Source organism: Eumetopias jubatus, unplaced genomic scaffold, assembly GCF_037043125.1.
Source record: "Eumetopias jubatus isolate StellerSeaLion01/CBP00866 unplaced genomic scaffold, mEumJub1_p1.0 scaffold_3, whole genome shotgun sequence".
Classification (NCBI taxonomy): domain Eukaryota; kingdom Metazoa; phylum Chordata; class Mammalia; order Carnivora; family Otariidae; genus Eumetopias; species Eumetopias jubatus.
In genome coordinates this window covers 88,379,194-88,395,054 of record NW_028274809.1, presented here as the reverse complement: position 1 = coordinate 88,395,054, position 15,861 = coordinate 88,379,194, and the positions used below count along the sequence as shown (strand labels likewise).

The 15,861-nt window shown below is 35.1% G+C and overlaps 1 protein-coding gene across 2 annotated transcripts in view; it reads right to left on the bottom strand.

Moving 5' to 3' along the window:
- Positions 1-15,861, bottom strand: part of LRP1B (LDL receptor related protein 1B) — a 1,880,289-nt gene that overhangs the window by 625,292 nt on the left and 1,239,136 nt on the right. For both annotated transcript variants that reach the window (XM_088022156.1, XM_088022157.1), the window contains 4 exons: positions 13,269-13,466; positions 11,599-11,803; positions 3,095-3,259; positions 2,535-2,779 (listed from right to left, as the gene is read on the bottom strand). In XM_088022156.1, the coding sequence (XP_087878282.1) occupies positions 2,535-2,779; positions 3,095-3,259; positions 11,599-11,803; positions 13,269-13,466 (813 nt within the window). The remainder of the gene's footprint in view (positions 1-2,534; positions 2,780-3,094; positions 3,260-11,598; positions 11,804-13,268; positions 13,467-15,861) is intronic.

Genomic DNA, 15,861 nt, shown 5'->3' with positions numbered 1-15,861 from the left:
TCCTTATAATGGGGAAAAGTAGAATGTTCTCTGAACATTCTCAAAATTGGAAACTGACTGAATTTCATTTAGGAAATAGCAAGGTCTCACTACAGGTGACATTCTCTAAAGGTATATAAAGACTAGAATATCCGTCCTGAATCCTCTATGTTAAATCAGATCCATACAGTAAAAACTTCCTTATTTTATGCAGATTGTAGGAGCCTCATATAAATCATCTTTCAAGTTAAGTAAAGATGTCCAGAAAATCTCCCTACCACCGCATAAATTACAGTAATCTCCCCTGATCTGGTGAGGAGACATCCCAAGTAGATGCCTGAAACCAGAGATAGTACCAAACTCTCTATATATACCATGTGTTTTCTTATACACACATATCTATGATACATATCTATGATAAAGTCAAATTTATCAGTTAGGCACAGTAATAGATTAACAACGGTAATTAATAATAAAATAGAACAATCATAGTAATATACTATCATAAAATTTATGTAAATGTGGTATCTCTCTCTCTGTCTCAAAGTATCTTATCATACTATACTTACGCTTGTACTTGTGATGATGTGAGATGATAAAATGTCTATGTGATGAGATGAAGTGAAGGGAATGACGTAGGCATTATAACATAGTGTTAGGCTACCATCGACCTTCTAATGATAGTCCAGAAGGAGGACCTTTTGCTTGTGGACCATGGGTGACCGCAGAGAGTGAAAGCATGGAGGAGGGGTCTACTGTACACTGAATGTCTTACTTCCTTTCTATATATATGAAAAGGTCAGAAGACCTTAAAAGTATCATTTTCATTTCCATTCTGTCACTTTGCTAGGGCTCATGTCAATGTGGGCAAATCAGATAGTTAGGAAATGAAAATACGTTGATCCTATTTTGAGGAGGGGAATGTTGTAATACATAAACCCAGGCCATTTTTCATGGTCCAATTCATTTACATGACTCTAAACATAAAAATTGCAATTCCTAAAAAATACCAGTCTGGGGCACACAAATATGTAAGTACATATTTTTGCATTTATAAAAATTAAAACCGATCCTATGTTTGTCATCACCATACAGTGTTTATGATTAGATACTCTCTCATGTGGAAGAAAGTTTTTAGAAAAGAGCATCTTTTTCTTACTATACTAGTGGCCCATCGCTGGTCAGAATCATGATTTCCTGCTTTGTTTCAATTTAGTTAAATCCAATATATTTACTGAATGCCTATTAAGCACAAAAGTGACTAAGCTGTATTTTCTCCCCTTAATGTCCTCATGTTGTACAGATCTGTAAGAGATGAAAAGAGCAAAAAAATTATGGGTGATAGAAAAGGATTAACATGATTGCTCACATAGTACATGGTATATAGAAACTCCCATGTGACAAAGAAGGATCTCTTATATAAGAAAATTGAACCAGAGATTGAAAGTATCTGGGAAGGAAACTAGATTCAATCAGGCTGTCAGAGAGAAGGCACAGAAAATTTTACAGATGAGGGAATTTGGGTAGAAGAAATAGTATCAATAGAGAATGAAAGTCAAGTATTGAAGAAAGAAAAGGATAACAGTGGAATTTATGGACGACAGAGGTGAGCATTTTTAGTCACATCTAGGTGTAAAGAATATAACACAGATTTAAAATAAGGCTTGAAGTGAGGTCCATAAGACCAGAAATGCTAATGAATTTCTGGAAGTGAAGATCTGTCTACTCTACACTGAAAGAGGGGGTAAAGGAGAAAATGTATCCTCTAGGGAACAGTTGTCATCTGAGCATCAGATGTCTCAAGTAAAAATATGTTAATGATAAGGAAAAATTATTTACACTGGAATGAGATTCTCACAGGTTATGGTACACATTATAAAGGGGAAGTCTCCATCAAGAGGTGTAAAAGGATGAGCTGATGTTACACCCAATGGCCATACTATCCAGGGGAAAAAATAAAAAGGAAAAAGAAATGTAAGACTCAGAATTAAGAATGTTTGGCAAGGATTGAGTAGAAGAAATGAAATCACAAAGCCAGGTTGGAGATTACTATTGAACCAAAATGTGGAATACGTGGGGAGAGGTGGCACACATGCTCATGTGAACTAAATTCTCTTAAAATAGGAGATGCTCCGTTTTTTTTATACACCATTTTTTCTCCTCCCAATAGAGTTCACAGATCATTTGAGGGAAAGATCAATGTGTCCTTGGTGTTCTCATCTAATTTTCTATCATAACCAGGTGATAGATTCTAAATCTGAAGACCTTCTACAACTTCCCATAGTATCCTTTATTGATACAAGGAGTGACTAAAAATGTGGGGACTTTGTATAAAACCCTTAATTTCTAAGATGTCTTTATTGCTATGTGAAAGAAATGAAAAGGGAAAGAAAAAACTATTCTGAAATAATTAAAATAAATGCTGGAACCACTTCTACAACACAATATAGATGAAATATTAATAATTTAACTCATAGAAGTTATTTTACAGTTCAAATGTTATATGATTAAGGTGAAAATACTTTCTGGGTAGTTAATTCACTACCAGCACTTACCCTGGGGCTGACGGCTGGGATGGTATATCTGAAGGTCAAATGGCTGTGCACTTGTCTTCTGAATCACGCTGACATTCTGCCCTGTCCACTTACTGGCTTTTGACAATGTGTTGGTCCTCCAGTCCGTCCAATAGACCTCACTCCCATATAGAGACACAGCAAAGGGATGGGAAAGGTATTCATGACCACGGATGACTTCTATCATGGCTGTTCCATCATAGAGGGCTGAATAAATAGCATCTGACCTAGAAAAATGTAAATACATCAAGTTTATCAGAACTTATTCAAATAGTCCAGTGGGGTTATCATATTACTCAGATAAATGCCAGAGAAAAAATTTTTAAAAAAATATTTCATGTGTCTGTATCTGATTTATAGAAAGAAAAAAAAGGCCCGTTATAACAAATATCACCACCATCATAATGAAAACAAACAAAAATCACCACCAATTTCAATGTGTGTATACATGATACATGCATGTTAGGGTATCTTTTGCATTTACAAATACTATCCAAGAAAGGTAACAGAAAATACAGAAGAAAAAGATCATTTTTATAAACCTGGCATCTGTCCAAACTATCCTTTTTTCAAAGTGGTCCACAGTTAGTCCATTAGGCCACGCTCCAGTTTTCATGTCTTTATAGATGGTTTTTCTTCCAGCACCACTCATGGAGGCAGATTCAATGCGAGGAAAATTGGCATCCCAATCTGTCCAGAAAAGAATTCTGAAGAAAAATAAATAATGCTATTGTTTCAGCCATTCAGGTCACAAATATTTATTGAGTGCTTACTATATGCTAGACACCAGCAGGCAAACAGTCTCAAAAGAAACAGATGCATTGTCTGCCCACTTGGAGCTCAGAGTCCAGTGGAGAAGACAGAGTAAATAAATACATGAGTATATAATTACAGTTTCTAAAATATGCTGCAGAAAATAGCAGGTAAGTGATCTACTTAGAGAAGGTGATCAGGAAGAAAAGATCAGGACTTTGAGGAGGCTGTATTTACACTGAATCTAAAAGATAAGGAGAACAGTGTAAAGAGCATGACAAGCAAAATAAAGAGCAGATGTGAAAGCCCTAATGGGGGGGGGGAAGTGGGTGATTTGAGGAACAGAAATAAGACCAATGTGGTGAGTGAGGAGGAAAAAGAAGACGATGGATTTGAAGAGTCCGACCTAATGGGTTTTGTAGGCTAAGGCAATTATTTGGGTTTTTATTCCAAGGGAATAAGAAGCACATTTAAGCAGGGGTGAAACATGGTATCATATGTAAGTGGATGATAATGAGGCAAGAGTATAGCTTATCGGGTGGTTATTTTAAAGGAAAAGCCAAGGATGACAGTGGTTTGAAGTATGGTAGTGGCAGGGAAGAAAAGTGGATGGATTCAAGGTATATTTGGAGGTGGAATTGCCAGACTATCTGATGACTGAATATGGGGAAATGAGGTCGAGAACGAATCAGAGGTGACCGTGTTTCTTGTTTCAGCAAAGTCAGAGTAAGGGCAAGGGAGACGGTGTGCAGGGAATCCATAAGTGAAATGGGGAAAATGGAAGAGGAACAGATTCTAAGACCTGGAAATTGAGGGTGGATGGGTGTGAAGAGCAATCAAAAGTTTACTTTCGAATTTTTTTTTCTTATCTTAAGATTTCAAGACATCCAAAAGGAGGTGTTCAGGAAGCTGTGTGGTATGCCAGGGTGAAGTTCAGAGAAAAAGGCAGGGCTGGAGATGGAATTTGGAAGTCATCAGTATGGAGATGATATTAAGATTCACAGCAATGCAATAGATCATATGACAGAGGATACAGAGGGAAAACAGAGGAAATCGTTATACTTTGATATATACAAACATGCAATTGTTAAAATACCATTTTTCATATACTACAGATCATTACCTTCTTTTTTTTAAACCGAATACTATTTGAGACTCTACAAATTCATGGTGCACAAACAGTTCCACGCAATGGGCATCAAATTGACTTTTAAGGCTGTTAAGGAATGGATGTTTTATGTTCAAGTGACAGTGGCTTAAACTGCTGATGCATGTTTCTATAGTATACTTAATACAGATACACGATAACTCCACAATCATAGCAACTGACTATATTTTTTAAGTGCTTACTATATGTTAAATACTATTTTCAGTGCTTTATAGATTATCTCATTTAATCAATCATGAGGCTATGGCTAAAGTTTTCTATGTTTTAGAGCTGGGAGAACAAGCTTAGAGAAGTTAAATTACTTGGGTTCCACAGCTAGCAAGTGGCAGAGGGAGATGAGAAACTGGGCAGCCTAACTTCTGCTCTGATGCTTTTAACGCTGAATTCTTTAATGTCATGTCACTGAATAAAATAGCAAAGGGAAACCATCTGGCAGAGGGGTAGGAGCACGTCTGGCTATTCAATAAATGGTAGCTGCCTTCTCTACTTTCATAGCAGAACCCAGTGAGTAGCATGGTGATTTGGGAAGGGAGAACTCACAGGACTGGAGAGATAGTGACAGTCCAGTAAATTTTCCTATTATCAGCTCTGTCAACATTTTGGTGAGAAATGGTAAAGTTACTGGGAAAAACACCTTTGTTCTACATTATAATTATATATCATTTTGCTATTTTTCCTTCTATATTTTGAATGATCCTTAAGTATATGAATGGGGTAGATAACCTTGGAAAATGAAATAATCCTCGGGGAAAAAATTCAAAATACAATTCAAGCTATCCTCTCTTTTTTAAATATTAACTTTATGTAAGGAGATAGGGAGTGATGTAAACTAAGTATTTGTCATGACTTGGATTTTTGAGAAGTATATAGTCTGTTTTAGGACAGAGGACTTTGAAATATGAAATGAATAAAAGACAATTCAATACATTATATGATAAATTTAGTAAGTACGTGTGTTAAAGACTATGGTGAAGAGACAAGGAAGATGTAGATGTTCTTGGTAAGAGCGGCAGCTCATAAACAACTCTGAAGCCCTGGGCAGCCTCAAAAGGTTATTAAATAATTATGCCAATATATGTTTCTGTGTCAGACAAACTTGGGGTCAAGACTAATATCTGTCATTTCCTCCAGCATATTTAATCTCAGACTCATTTTCTCATCTATAAGTAAAAACTCTAACTGTACACACTTATCAGGAGCATTTGACGAGGTAATACACATAAGCAATTTAGCACAAAGGATGGCTAGCACACAGAAAAGATTTGTGCTCGCACAAGCATGCCACACACACATAGTCAGAGAACTGATTTTTTAAATGCAAAATTTCAAACTATTTTCTAACTGTTGAAGAAACGGAGAGAGACAGAAAGAGAATTAATACTAATGTCAATGTTTAAATGTCACACCGGCATGTATGCGAAGGTAGATTAGTTTTATAAGTCAAAGCCACAAGAAAAAGATTCAGAGAAGTAGGTCCTAAGATTGGGTTTATCTCAAAGAATGTCTCTCAAAATCTGAGTTTATGTAAAAAAAAAAAAAAAGTTTTAGTTTCACGGGCAGCTTTAGGATTTTCCTGGCCCTGGTATGGGATCATATCCACAAAAACGATATCCAGAGTATTCATTGTTTAATTACCAATATTTGAATAAATAAAGTAAACTGCTGAGAAAGGATAAAGCTAAGTAATATATCAGGGATAATGTACTGATAATTGTTGAAGCTGGGTAATAAATACGAGGAAGTTTATTATATTATTCATTCTATTTTGTGTATTTTAAAATTTCTATAATAAAAGTTTAAAAGTGTATATAACTCAAAATTAACATAATAGGTAAATTTTTAAGAATATTAAAAATACCAGAGGACATTTATAAAATTTTATGGCTAGAAATCTTTTTTTCTGAAAAGACTAATTTTTAAAGATTAGATTGTTTTATATGAGAAAAAAACTATCTGGAAATTTCAACATGTATGTACACATATGCTTATTACTTATAAGTTACCTAGTATGCAATATGTTGCCATAAAGGGCAAATGGAACAAAGATTAATTAATATAAAGCTGATAGGCTATTCAGTTAAGTAGTTAAATGTCTTTAAAACGATGAATGAAATGAATTATGTGTCTCACTACAAATTTAATTTTGCATGCACATGTCTTTTCACTGACAGTAGGTTGTTGTCAGCTTCCCTTTATACTTAGGATTTAAAAAAATAAGATTTAAAATAGAAACAAGACCGGCATAGCATCAATCAAATTTATGTGGTCTCTTGACAGACAAGGTAGGGTAGAGAGATTTGCAAGTTTAAAATGATTAGGAAAAATAATCACTGAAAACAATGAATTTGAGAATGATGACTAGTCTGAGTATCTGTTGATAAGCTACCGCGTGATCCAGGCAAGGCTGTAATTCACACTCTGGACTGATGACCCAGAGACTTCTGAGCATTGTCTTCTGCCTGAATAACAAGTGGAAAACTGGTGTCTCTCTTGGAACTTTCTACCTAGTTCTGCCTTATGTGGTTGTGGAAATTCCAACACACATATCAGTAACGCTACAATTCTGCATTTTCTCTCTATTGTAGGTTTACCAGAAGTGGGCACTGTAGACTTTCAAGTATGTGTTTCCAGTGGACCATAAATGTATGGCTTGGGATAATTTGAGAAATTCTAAAATAAGTGATTCCTTCACTTCTTCGCTAAACATAGCAGCATTAAGCTGTTTCTTCTGTAGTGCTCACAATGGTCCTAATCTTTCATCAATTCAAGTGGGGAAATTCCCAATACTTTTTATAAAATAACATGTTCTAGAATTAGTTCCCCTAAAAGTGTTCTTAACTTCACCATACGTCAGTTTACAATCAATTTAAAAAGTTGATTTCAAGGATCGTTGTTTCATAAAATTCTAGGCACTCTTTTGTATACTTTATAATGTGGCATTTTAAAAGAATCATTTTCCCCTTATTACTTTCTTTTTATGGTTAAAATGTATTAGCATTTCAATGATTGCATTATTTCTTGAAATACATAAAGACTGAATATCTCTTCTTACAGGACATATGGAAATATTCAGCCACAATTGCTTTTAAAAAAGAGACTACAGTCTACTGATTCTACAGTTCCTGCATTCATGGGTTAGTCTGTATCAGGATTAAATTGGGTCAATGGACCATGAACAGCTTGTATCATTACAGGCATGAAAGGGCCATTATCATCTATCAGGTCAAGCTGCAGAAGGTGAAAATAAATGATCTTGGCAAAAAAAAAAAAAAGATACTTATCTACAATCTTTAGGTCTTCTAAAAGCAACGTCTTTATTAGTTTCATTTAGGAACAGTCCCAGATGAAATTAAAATTTTATTTAGATGTTTCACTAATCTTCACAATTACTGTATCTGCTTTCACAAATTGCAATGGCTATAGCAGAGTCCAGTTATTATGAGAAATGAAATCGAAACGCCAGCAATGGAGCAGGAAGACACCATACAGCCGTACGACTACAAAGGCAATGAAAGTTCAAGAACTGAAGTGAGTGCCCTGTAGATGGGGAACTCGCTGGTGCTTCTTACTCCCTAATACTTAGCTTGAGGTTCAGAGGTGATTCATGGACTCGTTCAGGTCACCTTAGCAATAAGTGTATTCCCTTAAAACGGAAAGAGAGAAAAATGGCTCCTCCCTAAGACTCCCATTTACCGTCTTGGAAAAACTTGTCACTTGGGATATTGGGTCAAAACCCAGAATACTAAAGGGATGTGCCATCATGGCAAATATGTTTTATAATGTAAAGTGAAGGCTTGTGGATTTTATGCCAGGGAAGCAAAGTAGTTGGTTAAAAACATTTGTTTTTTGGCATCTGTAAAAAAAGGTCACAGAGGACCTTCATAGCTGAAGGAAACTCACAGGATGTAAACATGTTTTACCGGTCTAATGTTATAGCCCGATTTTTGTTGTTGTTGTTATTGTTTTCGTTTTTCTTCAGCTGTGCTGAGGGAGCAAAGTGGCTGGCTACAAACTTGTTCATTCACTTGTTATTGTAAACAAAGTTTATAATATTACCCACTAGCTATCTTTTACTCTATACTTCACTCTTTCAGGTTTATCCTTGAGTTTTGTAAGTTACATGTTAACAAAAAGTCTATGCATATGCATGCATTAATTTATTTAACAAACATTTATTCAGCACCATTATATATGTCAAGAGCAGGGGGGGATTTCCTAGACCTGGAAGCATGTCTTGCCATTAGAGAGCTGATCATGTAGTAGGAAAGATAACAGTATTTACAGAAACCATAATTCTAAAAATTTACCCAGTAGATTTATCCAAAAATACATATTTTTAAAAGAAGCTCAAGTGTGTTGGAGCTCCTATCAATTTTGATTCACAGCTTCTTTATGTATTTCTTGAATTATTTGAGAAATAGGGAGAAATTTTATGTTTCTATTTGGATAGCACTAAGGCAGTAAGCGGAGTTTAAATCAAATTAAATTATTTTTCAGTGTTGCTTTTCTTGCCCTTAGCTTTGCAGTTCACTGTGTGTGTGTTTGCATGTATTATTACTATGCTCTCAGCCTACCTTATGAAAGGTCCAGTGTTTAAAAATAATTATGGACTTTTAACTAAAATGTTCCAAACCTGAAAATATTTTCATATTTGCACTGCATTTTTAAATTTAATTGCTACAGCTGGGCTTTACAGGCGTTTATATGAACTTCATATCTTAATTGTATCAATCCACTATAGGATAATTTTTAGAGATAAAAATCGTATCATATCATGACACCTAAACTTGTCAGCCTCTCAATTTCTTCCTAGAGTTGAATGAATTAGTACTGCCTTCTGAACTTTGATTATTTATACCAAAAATGATTTTATAAGTATATTTCTTCATTCATTTTTCAAGAAAAAAATTATTAACACTATAATTATTTTAATCGGCTGTACAATTTCATAGTTGCAATTAGTAATGGAAGGTATCAACTTTCTCAGAAGCATTATCACGTTTTCCTACTCAGAGGCTAGCTTTCTATAATAACTTTCAACTCTTAGAGGGTATATTACTTCTGAAGATCTTATATCACTGGGATAGTATCTGATCTTTTCACTTAAACAGTATTTGTGGGTGGTGTGTTGGTGTCTCTATTTTTTTTCCCCCTCCTCTCAGGTTGGATATTCTGCAAACTAAGTGAGATAAGTAATTTTATCCTAAGCATTGTCAGTTCAAGGCTATAGAAAATAAAGTTTCAACTCCCAGATCTACTGCTTTGTTTGGTCAGACTATTTTCAAAGGCTTTCATATGCCCGTTTTGTCCTTTTTGTTGTGTATTGTTTTCCTCTCTGTGTGCCATCTGCAATTTGATAGCACTCACAGCTTTTCTACCATGTTGGTGTACAAGCTAAAACCACAAACTTTCTCCAAAATATCGCTTTCCCTTACACAGGAAGTTTCTCCTGTGTATAAGGTGCTGGTACAACTTAGATAGTTTTAATAGGTGACAATTTCAAACTGGTATTTGTTACATGGAGGGTAAAACCCCTGCTGATGATAAACTTTTATGGGATGTAAAGGGTCAGGATCAGCAAGTTACCTGTAATCTCAGGAATAGTCTGTTTTAAAAAAGGAAAATTTCTCCTTAAACATAACATATCTCTTGCAGGTGAACTGTTATTATAGGAATTAATGAATGAAATGGGCAAAGTGTAAACTGTATAAATGAGAGCTAAAAGATACACCTACTGCTTTGCTCCTTGCTGCCAGATCTCTGTTTTTTGTTTTTTTCTTTTTTCAAAAGTAGCCAGAAATCCAGCACTGTATACAAAATGTCTCAATATTTTAAGTTTGAAAAAGTATTTCAAATAAATGTAAAACACTGTAGAGGTAAAGCAAACATATTAATGAGAGCTGCCAGTTGGGAACCCTGCTCTAAGCAACCTGCTTTGGCCCTTTAATTTCTGTGTGTGAATTGAGGAAAAGAAGAATAAACAAACTTCCCAATCTATTGATTCCTGAGCTCGGCATAAGCCAGAGCATGAGCCAGAAAAATGTGGTCAGGAAGCTGACTTAAACGCAGGCCCCCTTTTCTCTCTTCTGCATTTCATTAAACCCCCTCCTGGCTGATTCCCCTCCGTCACTGGTGCTCCCTGGACTTTGTATTACTTGAAGGTACAGAGACAAAAAAATAAATAAATAAAAATAAATTTAAAAAGATTCTCACCCGCTAACCTTTAGCCTTGATAGTGGCTTTAGATTTACAAAATAATTAACAAGGAAATAAAAAACTAACAGTAATAACATAGTATTCTCATCAATATCACTTACATATTATCTTCCACATATTTACCATCTCCTCAAAAACAACCAAATGATAAAGATGTTATCCCTGATTTACAAAAGAAAAAAAAAAACTGAAATTTAAGGGAAGATGATAGAGTTGAGTAGGTTCTCCAGAGAATAAGTGAGTGAGTAGAAATTGGAGCCCTCGTTTTTCAGTATCTCTCTTCTGCTCTTTCGCAGAGGAACACCCAGGGGAACACCAGGGGCAATAACCTGAGTTACTCAACATTTGACCTTGTTTTCAAGAATCATGTACCTTGTCTTTCCAACACCCCAAATAGTCAGCGTCTCATCACTGGACACCTTCAAGCTTATACTAATTTCCTTTTAAACTGACTCCAAGTACTTACAAAATACATAAGAAGTGGTGCGGTTAACATCTGTGATTATTTGGACCACAGACTGGCCCTGTGGTTTGCAACCATTAGAAACAATTATAGCATCTCTTTGGCAGGGCAAAGAGAAAGTCATTAAATTACTGCTTCAAAATTGAGTTGCAATGGCTTCCAATAGGGCCTAATGCCCATATTTAGAAAAAAGATATTTCTGTCTTCTAAAAGCACCTATACAAGCAATCTTATAACCAGATTTATGCTAATAAACTGGTCTATATATATAATTATATATACACACACATAGACATACATATACATAATTATACATATATACACATATATGTACATGCACAAGATAAGCAATCTGACTCATAATTTATGAGATAATTGAATTAAATATTCATTTAAAAGATAACTTTTTAAGTAAAAGTGAATCTGTAAAAGGCAAACTTCTTTACCCATATCTTGGGTCCAAAGCAATGGCCCTGGGGTGTTCCATGGCTCCGGCTATTAGTGTAGTTCTTAAAGAACCATCTAGTTTGGCCACTTCAATTTGGTCCAGATTGCTGTCTATCCAGTATATGTTGCCTGCTATCCAGTCGACTGTCAGTCCTTCTGGGGTAGCCAGGCCATGCTCCACAACCACTTCTATTGCACTGACCCCTACAAAAAAAAAGGAAACCAATACTTGTACCCATTCAAGAAATGTGTTACACACACACACACGCACACACACACACACACACACACACACACAAAGGCCTACTTAACAGCAGTACAGAGTTTTTAAGCAATATATTGAGTTTGAAAGATATAGTGCAAATATGTTACCTGGCACGATGGAAACTAAGAAGTCTCCAAATTTAGAATTACTGATCTTTCCTACCAGAAATTTTTAAATTCTTAAGCCCTTTTAGTGACAGTGAAGTAGAATTTTTAAATAACTCTTGAGGCTAACAACAATGTTTAGATATCAAAAAGTTATTTCTTGTTTCTGACTTTTGAAATAGAACACAGGATTTGGGGAACAGGAATGATGGGCTAGTTCAAATTAGTGCAGTTCAGTATCAACATTGATCTTCAGGGGTGGAATAAAGAGCAAAAGTCCCCCTGGGCCAACATGCATTATAGCTAGTCAGCAGCACCCTTTTCTGAAGCATGAGAGATAAGATAACTTTACTGCACTTACCCTTAAGAAAGATAAGCCCCAAGCACACTCCCTGCCCCTTCCTGGGCCAGAAGACTTACACGATATAACATGATAACAAATAAGAGGGGAAGGCATTAGTTTGGTCTAAATAAAAATAAGCAATTTGGTGATGTTCACCAATGATCTATTTATCCACTTCTTCATTTCTTTTGTAATTAAAATAATTATTTTTTTTTCCTAATAGGATAACCCTTCTTAGTTTATGACATTGCCAGTGTTTTTGTTAGACATTTTAACAGCCTTTTTTTTTTAACCCTTAACCATCTAAGCTCAAGGATCTAAATCCATCACTTGAAATCAGTCTCTTGCAATATGCCACAGGACACAAATTCACATGTGATAATTATATCGTGTTTATTACCATTTTTCCAAAATTGCAAAGGTGACTTAAGGAGAAGTTCAGATTTTGATAGAAACACCTGGGCTTTGGAATGCTACACAGACCCAACATGTTCAAAAGGATTATTACATATATTTATCTCAGAGCCTTGCTACTTAAGAAAAGTATAGATTAGACAAAAGAAATAAGTCAAATTATGATAAAAACATTTAGTTCATATTAGTGGTCTTTGTAACAATTCATTATTTGTTTAAATTTTGCTGAAAGATGGTGGCAAAATAAAAACATTTTAACTCACAAAAATATGTCTACTAGTTTGTGGAAAGCAGTAGTTATTTCTTATAAATATTTTTCTTCACCAAATGTCCACAGAAAAGCTCATAATTTGAAAAAAAAAAATGGGATGCATAGCACAGGCTTTCGCCATTCATTCCCCTCCCTCAACAGATCTTCACACATATACTTGACATCCCTGGTTTTACATATATGAGGGAGAAGATAAAGAAGAAAGTGCAAAGATAAATCTAAATCCCATCTGATTACAGCGTATTTTTCTAGAATTTTCAGTTAAAAATTACCTCCACTTTCAGAAAGCTTGCCCCGGTATATTCTGTCTTCTACAACATCTGTCCAATAAAGTAAACTTTGATTGAAGTGAAAATCAAGCGCTATTGTGTTTCTCAACCCAGGAACAAGTAGGCTATAGTCTCTTTTATGAAGATCAATCCTTCTGATCTCATGGCGAATAGAAAAGATGATGAATGCTTCAAAAGGATCTGAAAATAAATTTGTTTTTAATAGGCTTATAAAAATATTTATATGCTTTCATAATTAGAATAAAACACTTGAAGTCAAGCCCAATTATTTACAAACATAATTTATTATATAATTCTGTTATTATAAGAGCAATTTCTTTGAATCTAACATTTAAAAGAAACTTAAAGATTTTAGCTTTATATGTATTCATTAAAATAAGGTATAAATATGTTTTTATTCCTTGGATTTTTCTACACTTGATTTTGATTAAAGAATACAGGGATTATTGGAATTCCAAGACAAAATGTTTTTTTTTTTTTTTTATCTTAGTGGAGCTTCAGCTGACAGTCCAAACCTCAGAAACATCAACACAGGTTATTGCTAAGAGTTGACTAAAATGAGTTCTGCTACTCTTAACCCATCACATGTCTACAGCTTCATAAAGGAAAGAGAGACAATAAAAGAGGATTTCTGTGAAGAGAGTTACAGGCTTATAGTTAGAGTATACTCCCCATAAGAGGGTAGGTGATGGCTTTCTCCACAGTCTGAAATTTACTAAAATTACATTATCAATTTGGAAATGTGTCAAGTCCTGTACCAATCACTGTTGGACATACTAAGATGAGTTAGACAAGAATTTTGCTTGATAAATATACATTTTGAGGGAGAGGACCCAGGCTAACAAAGATTTGCCCCCATTTCCATGTTAGTACCATTCCTTTGGGCTTTCCTTTAGGGAAATTTGTTTTCTTATTTTAGGTCTAGGCACACCCTTTGAATGTGACCGGCCATAATCATCTCTTTCCATGGTGACTGGCTCAAGAGGTGGATGTGAGATCTAAATTAGACTAATGGGTCTATAAACTTCCAGAGACTATTTCAAGCTGAGGGTAAAGAGTCTCTTTTCTTTTAAGGTTACAGATCCCTAAGCCTAGTAATGCCAGTATCCATGCCCTTGTAGTTTGTATAAGTCTACTTGTGATATTGTAGTAGAAGAGAAAAAAGCCGGAGAAAAGGAAGCAGCAATGACCTGGGGATGTTCAAGTCCATAGGCTAAGGACGTTCAAGTCTGCAGTTGCAATGATCCCTAAGTCTAGTTCCTTCTTTCATATTCCCTATACATTTCCCACACTTCAGATATGTAAGCCAGCTCACTTAACTCCAACTCAGTTTGAAATGGGTTTTTGTCAATTGCAACCACGTTTACTGTTCTTCTTAATCTCCATCCCTCAGAGGTCTTTCCTGGTCAGTTTCCCAATAAGGGCCATTTTCATGATTTTACATCTCCACAACCTATTTATTCTCTTTGAAGTGTATTTTAAAATTGCTATTTATTTGTTTGTCATTTACTTTCCTCACTGGTTTATATGCTTTCTTTTAAAACAGGGATCTTGTTGCCTAGCTCATTATGATGGCCCTAATACCAAGCACTGGGGAGGACATAATACATACCAGGTCTTAGTTATAGAACGGTGCTAACCTAGGATGCCTGCTGTTGGTGTAGGGAAATCACTGGCCTTTTTTTTTCCCACTGAACATGAATCTACTTCAGTAAGTTCTGCCTAGAACATTAAGTAAATGTGTTTCAAATGAACAAATGTGAAACTGATCCCATCTTAAGAAAGTAGCTTATAGCTAGCAGGGGACAGAGCCCGGCAATGATCAGCAGAGCCACCTACCACAGGTGAATACATAGTTATAAGTAAGCCCAACCAAGGCCACAAGAGCCAGTCCAAAGGCCTGAGAACTTGTGAACACTGATTTTGTATATTGTTGCGATCTTATAGGTATTGTGGTTATTTATTACACAGTATTATGGTGTTTATTACGAACATTACTGTGACAATAGCTAACTGATATAAAATACCAAACGTGTATCAAACAACTAGCGCCAAACAGCTCCCAATAGAACAAATACTCATAAAATTTTAAACCCGGAATTTAGCATTTTTGAAGTAAAGAAAATGGTTCTATTGGATGTACAGTTATTTAAAAGGGAGAATACCTAATTTTGGATCAGGATCCCCTCTGTGAATCTGCTCTGACTATGAAACAACTGCTTGCCTTTGAAAATTTCCTTATTTTTTCAGAAAAGGTCTTTACCTATAAAATGGAATTAATGATAACCTCCTTTCAATTTAACTTAAACTGTCATTACCAGAATCCAATTAAATAATGCATATACATTTGTTTTATAAGCTCAAAGTCATCACAGTGAATACAAATATGGAGGTAACTGTGAGGTGGTCAAAAAGTAACAGGTTTGAAGTCACAAAATGAGGATTTAAAACTAAAGCCCTTCTACTGATTGGCTGTGTACATTTGAGAAGTTTACTTAAACTTTCTAGTCCTCAATACTCTTTTATTTATAAAATATATAACATACTGAATTATCAGGATAATTGATAATTAAAA